The sequence below is a fragment of the Ascaphus truei genome, chromosome 8, assembly GCF_040206685.1.
Source record: "Ascaphus truei isolate aAscTru1 chromosome 8, aAscTru1.hap1, whole genome shotgun sequence".
Taxonomy (NCBI): domain Eukaryota; kingdom Metazoa; phylum Chordata; class Amphibia; order Anura; family Ascaphidae; genus Ascaphus; species Ascaphus truei.
The window spans coordinates 23,945,515-23,957,086 of NC_134490.1; the positions used below are offsets into that span (position 1 = coordinate 23,945,515).

General features: G+C 40.4%; 1 protein-coding gene across 1 annotated transcript; it reads left to right on the forward strand.

Annotated features, from left to right (window-relative positions):
• The first annotated feature begins 407 nt into the window (after positions 1–407).
• GDF15 (growth differentiation factor 15) lies at positions 408–7,782 on the forward strand. The gene is made up of 2 exons (XM_075610822.1): positions 408–749; positions 4,445–7,782. Exons 1-2 carry the CDS (start codon positions 431–433, stop codon positions 5,257–5,259), a joined length of 1,134 nt encoding a protein of 377 aa, XP_075466937.1. The 5' UTR covers positions 408–430; the 3' UTR covers positions 5,260–7,782.
• The last annotated feature ends 3,790 nt before the right edge of the window (positions 7,783–11,572 follow it).

Consider the following 11,572-nt stretch of genomic DNA (forward strand, 5'->3'; position numbering starts at 1 on the left):
GGCGAACCACGGGCGCACCTCCAGCATGCCCTCGCCACGTCACCCCTCGCGCCATCCTACAGGCCACAGATCGGTTCTAGTACAGGCGTGTGTGACGTCATGCGCTCTATAGGCCATAGAAATCAAAGGATGCTCAGTATTTTAAAAGTCAATAACCCATTAAAATTGGCATTAAGAGTTGAACAAAAATAATTTAAAAATTTAGAAAGTATTATCTAACACAACAGAACTGATTTATTGTGCTGTGCAAAGTGTGACTGCTTGTACAGTATCTGTGAAAAGTATTTGCATTTGCAATGTTTACTTCCACAAGCAGAGTGTGTCTGTGGGGGCGTGTAGTTCAGAAAGCTATAAAAGGCAGAGACTGGGGAATTTCATTCATTTAAGTCAGCTCAGAACAAGCTGCATGTTGCACAAGCCTAGTACTGTAATGCGGTTTTACAAGCACATAATGCAGAGCTCATGCTGGGGTGTCAGGTGTGCTGCCCTCTGCCTCTCGTTCCTATTCATCACTGGGGTTCAGCTCAGGCCCCTGGGGGAGCAGGAGAAAAGGATGCAGTTGGAAGCGGTGAAAAGGGGGATTTTGGATCGTCTGGGTCTTCACAGACCGCCGGTCATAAGGGAGAAACTCAACCAGGATGAGGTCCGGAATATGTACTTGCTCTATCAGGAGAAATTAACGGAGCTCAGGGGAAATATGAGCAAGGAGGAGAGCCCTCAAAGAATAGTGCATCTGCTGACACCCAAATGTAAGTGAGATCCAATGTACAACAGCGGAATAGACTGATTGCAAGCTCCTTGGGGCAGAGGACAGTATGTGCAATCTTGGCATTATGATGATACATTGCCTCTTACTTCTATTTATATTGTGCTGCAGAGTATGTTGGTGCCTTATAAATGATAATGCTAAATTATTGCAAGCGTGTGTGTGTGTGTGTGTGTGTGTGTGTGTGTATGTGTATATATATATATATATATATATATATTACCCCCGTCAACAGGAAATAACGCATAAAAATCTACGTTAAATAACATCTGAGCCATCCCCTTAACCATTGGTTTCAATAGCGCTAATGTTACAAAAAAGCATACAGGTGCAATAAGGGCTGCATATATATATATATATATATATATATATATATATATATATATATATATATAGTATGTGTGTGTGTGTGTGTATAATCCGTTTCGAATCCCCGTGTCAGCTCAATGTAACCTTGAGCAAGTCACTTTATCTCCCTGTGCCACAAACGTAGACTGCAAGCTCTTCAGGGCAAGGAATCTTTGTGCCTGCAAAATTCTATGTACAATACTCAGTAAATTGTCAGCGTTATGCAAGAACGCAAATATATTATTTAAGGCGCTTTGTTATATTCAACCTTTAAAAAAAGTTGGATGAGAAAGGAACAGATACGGTATTAATAACAATGTTTATTATTGAGTATTGCTACCAATCTATAGGCAGCGAAGGCACAAGAGTAATTTCCTGAGGCTGGAATAGAACTCAGATGTGCATTCAGATCAAAACTATAGCCACAACACCACTGCTCTGTAACAATATAATGTGAGTATCAATGGTAGTGCAGCTTTTTAAATATGGATAGTTTTTCTGCTCTTAGTGCACTGTGTGTATGTGTACAGTATGTATGTATATATATTGTATTTGCCCGAATATAGTACGGCCTCGCACATAATATGACGCTAACGTTTTGAAGGTGTTCTACATGAAAAATAAAAGGTGTTAGGCTGCGCATATAATACGAGTGCAGTTTTCAGAAGGGTATTTTTAGGAAAACACACACACACACACACACACACACACACACACACACACACACACACACACACACACACACACACACACACACACATATATGGTGCTATATTTTTCCCCCCAAAAAAATGCCCTTCCGAAAACTGTACTCGTATTATATGTGCAGCCTAACACCTTTATTACCTATATTACATATATAACTCCTGCAGTATATTATGAAATATACCTTGGCAATGTGATTAATGATTAGTGCCAGTGTGTTACAATGTGTACTGTGTGTATCAGTATGTCGTACCCCGGTTAGTGAAACTGTACGGTGGTTAAGAGCATCATGTGCTGGCAAGAGGGGTCAGCAGCTATAAATAACAGCGGGCACCTATAAACCCATTTGCTTAAAAAATCCCCCCCGCCTGATTCCCGACTGTCATTTTGCTGCTACATTGAAATGAAGTCAGTAGTTTAAGTAAGAAGAGTAGTGGTACTTTGCCCCATATGAATTGTAGACCTGTAAGATCTTTGGACCTTATTTTCCAAAGGTTCAAACAAAGAGTATGCTCTAAAAAAAAAGAAAGTGGAACTATAACCTTGTAAATTAAAAAGTAGGGGTACTGAGGATTTGTAATGTCCGTACCCCTAACACTGTACTACCAATTTGACTGTTGAGCAAGGCACGTTGTCATTTGGGCACTGATAGCACTGACGGAGGAATTGACACTGGGGGTCTATTTACTAAAGTCATCCGGCTGCAAACCTGGGACAAAACCAGCACAAATAAATAGCACCAGATTGATTTATTTTACACCTGGTGCTGTCTTTTGCACTGTTTTTTTCCCAATGTTGCAGTCGGGAGACTTTAGTACAGGGGTGCTCAACTCCAGTCCTCAAGCCCCCCATACTGGTCAGGTTTTCAGGATATCTTTTTTTTCAACACAGGTGGCTCAATCAGTCCCTGCTTCAGCAGAGGTGGTTCAATCAGAGGATCAGTGATCAACCATTGAGCCATCTGTGCTGAAGCAGGGATATTCTGAAAACCTGGCCTATTCGGGGGTGGGGGGCTTGAGGACTGGAGTTTAGCACCCCTGCTTTAGTACATAACCCCCTAGGAGCTAAGATAGATTCCTGCAATAGGAGCAGATTAGGCAGGAGATAAGAGAGGTACATGTCACACTGGGATATATCGAATTGTGAGTCTCTGCCTATAATTTGTTTTGTCGCCTTTCTTAGAATAAAAATAAAATTATTTCAGAGGAAAAACAAATCATGACGTTGTTCACAAAGAAAAGGGTCACATATTTGAATATCTCTAGTTAAGGACCACTGCACTGGTACATTTCAATATTGCACAAAGCCACAGGAGGAATAACACTACTTTATACACACTGAACATTCCGTTACAATGCCTGCTGCAGACATCAAATCTCACTGATCTCTGCTGCTGGCAGTATGCAGGATACTGTACCTGGATGTCATGTTTAACAGCAATCCCACGTCTTCTGCTTTGCATAATCAATACTTATGTTGTATTGGCTCCTTCACTACCACAGGGGTCTGCAATGCATGTCAGTGTGATGTGTGTCCACTTCAGTCTCTTAAATTAGTGGTGCTCAACTCCAGTCCTAAAGACCCCCCCCCCCCCCCCCACCCCAACAGGTCATATTTTGAGGATATCCCTGCTTTAGCACAGATGGCTCAATCAGTGCTGAAGCTAGGATATCCTCAAAACCTGACCTGTTGGAGCGTCTAGAGGGTTGGAGTTGAGAACCCCTGTCTTAATTCACCCAGTGGGTGCTATTTATAAAGAATGGCCATCATGTAAAGTTAATACAAAACAAATCACAACATTTAACAAAGGAAAACAACCCAATTGAAAACAATTGGATTGCTTGTCCAGGGGATATTATTTACGTACTGTAAGCACTATTATTGCCAGGACCTTTTTATTAACGTCACAAGCAGGATTATGTAGGATTTCGGAATAACAAGTGATAGAGGAGAAGAAGGGGTAGGTGGAATTTGAGAAAGGCCAGGCCAATGAAGAAGGAACATCGTAGGGTCTAAATAGGCTTTTTTGTGGGGGTAGGAGGCAAGGTACAACCCTTGCCCAAAATAAATGCAGACCAGAGCTTTGTAAATATATAAATGTGCGGTAGATTATGAGACTGATTTTTTTTTTATGGCAATATATTCTAACTATGTAAGGGTTCTAAGTTGTTGTTTTTTAAATTCATTTATTTATTCTGCAGCTCAGTACAATGAAAGGTGAAAATCAGAGATGTAAAAGGAATATTGACAAATGTGGAATACTAGAAGCTGGATGGTTACTGTTAAGTGGAGGTTTGTTGAAGGTTGTGAAACGGTTTACTGTAGCAATGTGAGAATTCTTCATGTTTGTACAAGCTTTAAAGACAACACAAATCTCCAGATGTGATGTATTCTGAACTTGTCTGGCACAGAACATCTAAAGAAGAGACTTCTGAGGTCTTGGACACTTGTATATTAACAAGAACTCTCATGTTGGTCCATTCAAATGTATCACAACCTGCAACCAGCTATTAATATTTTATTCTAATGTAGTAGGTGAGAAAGATGCTCCTCTTTTAATTTTACAACCGGTTGGCTTAGATTTCAAATGACTAATAGCTCTTCAATTGTTCTTCTTTATTGCAGTAGAACGGAACACAATGTCGAAAAGGAAATGTGAAAAGCAAGGAAACAACAACCACATATACCACCTTGTGTTTTCCAGGACTCACACTTTCCACCAGGAGTTGAGTGTCATGAGGGCTGAGCTCAAACTGTGCAAGGACATCCTTGCTGCACTGAGATCCTCATGGACTGACTCAACAGCTCAAGCCATGGTGAACATTTATAAGGTGGTTAAGTCCAGTGAGACCAATGGAGAAGAAGAGCATAAGCTACTTGATTCAAAACCGATTGACAAAGAGACATTAACCTTAAATGTGGAGTCTGCTGTTCAGCAGTGGGTGTCAAGTTCTGAAAAGTGTCTCCGACTAGCGTTAGTCATTCCATTGGACATCCCCTTTGCTAGTGATGGCAGCAAACAAACGGAAGGGGATGATGCCCTTATCCTAGAAGTGGAAACTCAAGAGAAAGTGCACTCCAGTTCTAGAAAGGCCAGAGCACTCCCTGCAGATGAGGAGTGCAAGAAGAGCGAGAAGAAGTGTTGTCGCAAGTCGTTGAGCGTGTCTTTCAAAGAGATTGGATGGTCGGATTGGATCATTGCTCCAGAAAGCTACACAATGCACTTTTGTGTTGGGTCCTGCCCACATAACTATAAGGCAGCCAGCATGCATACTCAAATCAAATCCAGGATGCACCACATATCTAATGGGGCTACCCCGGCTCCATGCTGTGTGCCTGCAAGCTACGAGCCTATGGTACTCATGCATTACAACACTGAAGGCAAACTGACATTATCTCCCTTTGAAGACTTGATTGTTAGGAAGTGTCACTGTGCCTAATGAAATGCCTAGATATATCATCATATTTATAGAATCCACAAGGTTCTGGCAGCCTTATTGATCTTGGAGGACATTAGACAGCTATCTATCAATCTGTGCTTGTGAGAAGCTAATCCTGTAAGAAACTTGGTAAATCAAATGTCTGACTGTTACTAGGCGTATACCAGCTAAGATCAGGTAAAGAACTGTAAAACAAGGATCCAAACAGAAGTAACGTTTGTTGCATCTTATAAATCTTCCTGATGCTCCTCATAGCTAATCAAGTGGGGCAGAGCTGAAGAAATTGATCTGGATATATTGATTCTCTGATGCGCACATTCCATTCTTAGAATCAATGGCAAAATGGCTATTATAATGCTGGATACATAGCACTTGATGGACCATATTTACAAAACTGTGCTAAGCCATAAAATAACTTACAGTGCCCTAAGACGCCTTAAGAAACCATTCAAGTGAATTGACTGTAAGGTGTCTTATGGCTTAGCATTGCTTAGTAAATATGGCACTTAGCAATGCTTGCCCATAAGACATGTTCTAGTGACGTGAATGAGCTATAAGGTATCTTCTGGCACCAGAGGGTATCTTATGGCTTAGTACTGTTCAGTAAATATAGTCCTATACATTTTGTAAGATTTTTTTATTTTATAGGGCCAACATAAAAGTTTCCTTTTATTCTGGAGATCTCAAAAGTTTTCGGATATCTTACAGTAGGTCTAAAGTCTGTCAACTTCAGAAATGGAATTAAAGTTAATCGAAATGTTTACAGTAGAAAATTAATATTCAGACTTAAACACATGATTTGTTAATTTTAGCAATTAGGGACCAAGCTCTACACAAGATACTCAGTTAAATGTAAACATTATTAATAGACATTTCCCAGACATTGTCAAAAACTCCAACCATAAGTCTTAAACATTTAAAAATATATTGTGTATGTTTAGACAACGTTTCATTTTGATGAGAATTCATCAGGGATCCAATTCTGTTTGTACCAATTTTATAGTCTTGTGATATTCCTTCTTTTATATTTTTTATACCATGTATTATAAATTATTCAATGGTTTTGATTGCACTACTACTAGAAGTCTGTACTGAAGAAGATGCTGTGTCTCTAAAGAAAATATAACACCCCAACTATTGCACTGATTTTAAGGGAAAAGAAATCATGAAATAGAATACAAAAGCCTTGTATTTTATTTCTATTTTCTTGACAGATCTTCCTCATATACAGTAACTTAAGAAACATGTTATGTAAATGAATATGTATATGTTAAACATGAGATGTCCTTCTAGGCTAACTGTACAGGATTCTGTAGAGTGTCGTGAGCCCATAACCCTTTGGGTGCCCCAGGACATAGTCACTCGCACTCCGGGGGTCCCATGACTTAGTGACTACATCATATCTAAAGAGGTTTTCTTTTACTGCTTAGATCGCGCCCTGTTTTACCATGGCACACAGGACGCCATCTGCCCAGTAGTAAAACAGAGGACTCCTCATCTTCCATTTTCTGGAAATAACCACTATGGTCATGTGACCGCACTGTGCTGGAGAGGCCATGGCACTCAGCTTCCCCGATCCCTCGGGCATTTAAAGGGTTAAAGCAACAAACTGCCCCAGAATCTAGGATGTTACCTTATTTGAATCTGGGAGTCCCCTACACCCAGAGCTCTGGGTACCCTCCACTTATCCCCTACCCTTTCCCCGATCCCGAGATATTTCATTTTTTAACTTTGCCCAATGATGGCTGTGGGGTCACTGAATCAGAAGTTGCAGTGTCATCTCCCAGAATAGGGCCACGGCTTTCTATTGGCCGCCAAAGGGAGGCTGACCACAGTGGCCATCTTGTTTGTCCCAGGCAAGAAGTCTTCTAAGGGAACTTCAAAAAATAAATATCTTAGGGACCTGGGGGTCACCACAGTTTCAAGTGTGGAGGATGGATGCCCTAATATCTAAAAGAGCAGCACGGATTGCTGCTTTAAATAGGGAAAATGTATCAATTGAAAGGATTGAAAGAGTGCCTCAGTTTATTCCCAGCTAGAGTGTCCTATACCAATGCTACACAGTAACAAGAGAAGCTTCATCTAAGATCATCATGTAATCAAATATGCAATGAATCCTCACGCACACACACAGAGATAGATTGTACAATGTACATTAATGGGAAAGTACAGATTAACTTTATTAATCATAATACCGAAGCCCAACAGTGGGGTTTGAAACTCTATCAATGCTTATGACATTACGGGACAGATTCACTAAGTGATGCTATGCCTTAGTGCAGGGGTGCTCTACTCCATTCCTCAAGCCCCTCCCTCCCCCCCCCCCCCCCCAACAGATCAGGTTTTAAAGATATCCCAGCTTCAGCACAGGTGGCTCAATCAGAGGCTCTGATAGGGTCCATTATGTTAAAGTGCTTTAATGTGCACTAAACATTATAGCCATTCAGTAAATCTGGATAGCAGTTAGATTTTAGAATAATGCCATCCCGTAACAGGTTATATTGGATTCCTCAAACCTATTCTTGCGACCCCAAGATCATTTAGGTTTTTGGAACACATGATATGTCATGTGGTATAAAAACCTAGATTATCTTGGGGTTGCAAGAATAGGTTTGAGAATTCAACATAACCTGTTACGGGATGGCATTATTCTATTCTTATTTATGTATTATTTATGCATTCGCCTTTGGTTTTCGAAAATTACTAGGATAAAAAAAAAAAAAAAATCGGGTGAAACTCAAGGTATCCAAGATATGGTTGGGAAGTCACGAGTTATAGTTTTACAGCTAAACTCAACAATATCTACTGTATTATGCATCCTACAACATTGTATTTAACCAGTCAACTATATGGAATGGGAAAAGACTACAGAAACTGTATTCTGTAGTCATTTTCTTAAACTTTTTTATTTCATTCTTTTTTTCCCTGATTTGTATGGTTTTTTTTCTTATTGGATATCATTCTATTGAAAAATAGGCCTTTCCTCTATCTATTTAGGGCTTATTTAAATAATTGCCTCTCCCTCTATTTATAGAGGACCTCATTAGAGAGACAACGTTACAATGGGTTGTAGTTATTTAAAGTTTTATAGCATATTATTTTATGTGCAATTGCGTATACAGTATATTTATGCCGCATTATTTATTGATAACTTATTGGTTTGTGTGTATTTTTAATGAGTACAGTTTGTATTTTTTGGAAAAAAGTATATTTTTTCATATGGTTAAGAAAAGATATTGTGATTAGATTATTGTAATAACGTGTATTTTAAATAAACTATTTTTGGACTGATAAAACATGCTTCCTTTGTATGATTTACACTTCCTATACGTACTGTACGCATAAGCTAACTAAGAAAAGCTTAATTAAATCATTACTATGATGATTATAATGATGTCCTTTTCAGATGCACAAGAAGTACATCTGGGGGGGGGGGGGGAAACTGGATACAGAAATATTAATTGCATATTGCAGGTAAATCGCAAAGCCACAAGTGTTCATGATAAATGTCGTTCATGATATATGGCACTGAATCCCATAACTGTCCCATGGGCCCATTTATAAACCCATTAATTGTATTGGGATTTCCATATGCAACTATAGGGATTTCTAATAAAGGGCTTACTCTATAGCAGTCGAAAATATTTTGAGATGAAATTCCCTATTGAAGTCAATAGGGAATTTTGTCTGAAAACTACCAGATCGGCTGCTTTAGTAGATATTACAGTAGAATAAGGCAAAAACATACTGAATCCAAAAGGACCCAGTGATACCCTCGATCAGCCTAATGTGTATGTAAGAGCATAGAGAGTACGTAGGTGCTATCAGGGTAATATGCAAACATGTAGAAGGAAGAATAAAGAAACCCCCCAGTTTGTTGCATACTACACAGTGTAATGAGGTGAATAAATACATTTATTTACCTCATTAGGCTGTGTAGTGTGCAACAAACTGTTTTTTTCTTCCCTTATACAGATATAGAATAAGCTTCAAAGTTATGTGTAAAACTCAAACTTTACAAAGTTATTGCACCAATCCTGCTTCATAACTCACCATGTTCCTGTTATTCATTGGCTCGCCAATGTGGCATTGCAGCGGCCATTTTGTTTCTTGGAACAATGCCAGAACGACAAATGTCCTGAGTCACAGGAGAGAGCTGAGCAGCCCTCCCATTCCCCTCCAGATTTCAACAACAAGTTAGTGTGCTATATTCAGAGGTTTAGCACCTACAGTATATGAGCACAAGCTTGTATAACCATAAAGAAACAGTATATAAGCATGTGTGGGTCTGTTTGTATCTGTGTACATGTGAGTGTGCGAGTATAAAGTGTGTATTGTGCATATATGTGTCTGTGGGTGTATCAGTATTGTACAGCAGGGCCCCGGTTATACGGCGGGTTCCGTTTCAGGGGCCCGCCGTATAGTGAAAATCGCGGGAAAGCGGATCCGGCGATTTTCAGTTCTGTGCATGCACAGAATGGCGTTTTCGCCATTCTGCGCATGCGCGGCCTACGGTATGCGTGCGCAGACACCGGTATGTGCGCGCAGACACCAGTCTGCGCATGCGCGCCGGGGCGCAACCGCCCATTCTGCGCATGCACGACTGGGAATCAAAGATGGCGGCCCCCTTCTCGGTGCCGCCGTATCGGCGGATCGCCGAAAAGCGAAGCGCCGAGAAGCGGGGCCCTGCTGTATTGTATGTCTTTATATAGCGCCAAAAGGGTACTCAGCGGTTCACAAAGAATACAGTACAGGGAATTAAAATAATACATTAAGTGCAGCAAAATCAGACAATAGGAAAGGAAATCTCTGCCCCGAAGAGCTTACAATCTAAGAGGTATGATGGGAGACTTGCAGAGACAGCAGATGAGGGAATAAGTGCAGAATCAGTCTATTAATGTGTGTATTCTGTGCATATCAGTGTGTTACTGAAGTGGTGCAGCATCAGCATTGTGTATTAGCGGCTATGAATGGTACAGGGCAACATTAACTGTACTGCTTCCATTGGGTTAAAATGTGTGATTGCTAAATAGTTGCATTAAATGAGGATGCTGTATATTTAATGGAGAGCATGCACTGGTTCTGTGTTATGTGCATGATATTTACTGAAGCCTTTAGTGTGGGTGTCCCCATATGTTATAAACCGTGACTCTAAGTCAATGTACTTATGGTCATTAACCTCACAATCCATCACAAGATTTGGTTATGGCTCATTATAACACTTGCCATTGTGTGTCTAACTTAATTGTTATCACCAGAGACACATCAAGCCTGTAAAAGCTGGCAAACTTACAAGCTAGACTTACTGTACGCGTTTTAAGACAGGCTTCTCCCTCAAGTTACATGTAGATTTATTGTACATAGACTCGTAAAATGAAAAAAATGATGACAAGGGAGTAATGAAAAAAAATATATATACATATATATATATATATATATATATATACCGGTATATACAAATATAACTGTATGCTCATCTGCATGTCTTAGGCAGGTCTGCAACCCCGCCTTTCCCCATTATCACCCAGCATACAGCACTTCCACTGCAGCAAGGGATTCTGGGAAATGACATGCAAATGAGCACACAGTGTCACTTTTTGCCTCAATAACCATTTTTAACATGGTTCCCTATAGGCTTAAGCTTGCTGCATGGTCACAGCTTTGAGCACAGCCAGGGTTAAGGTGCATACCCAGAAAACCACCCACAGACAGCTGTTTCGACCTTGATGGGTCTCATCAGTGTGGGGTTGATTTTAGTGGGAATGCAAGAGAGGCTATGGGATAGGCTAAACCATAATACTGAGTTAAGCTGTATGCTGGGTGATAATGGGGAAAGGCAGGGTTGCAGACCTGCCTAAGACATGCAGATGAGCATACAGTTATATTTGCATATTTGCTTTCCTGTGGAGGGTTTTTGTCACTTTTTTTACTCACCATAACTTAACTCAGTATTGTGTGTGTGTGTGTGTGTGTGTGTGTGTGTGTGTGTGTGTGTGTGTGTGTGTGTGTGTGTGTGTGTGTGTGTGTGTGTGTGTGTGTGTGTGTGTGTGTGTGTGTGTGTGTGTGTGTGTGTGTATGTGTATGTATGTATGTGTGTGTATGTATGTGTGTGTGTGTGTTTTTGTGTGTGTGTGTAGCAAAACGCCGGCGGAGACTTGGTCGCGATCAAATGTCCGATTCCGGCCTCAAAGCAACGGGGTGAACTTTAATACAACTGTTGTCCCAAAAAGAAGCACATTTGAGTGGTGCACTCTCAGGCGCCTGAGAGTGCACCACTGAAATGTGCTTCTTTTTGGGACAACAGTCATCTTTC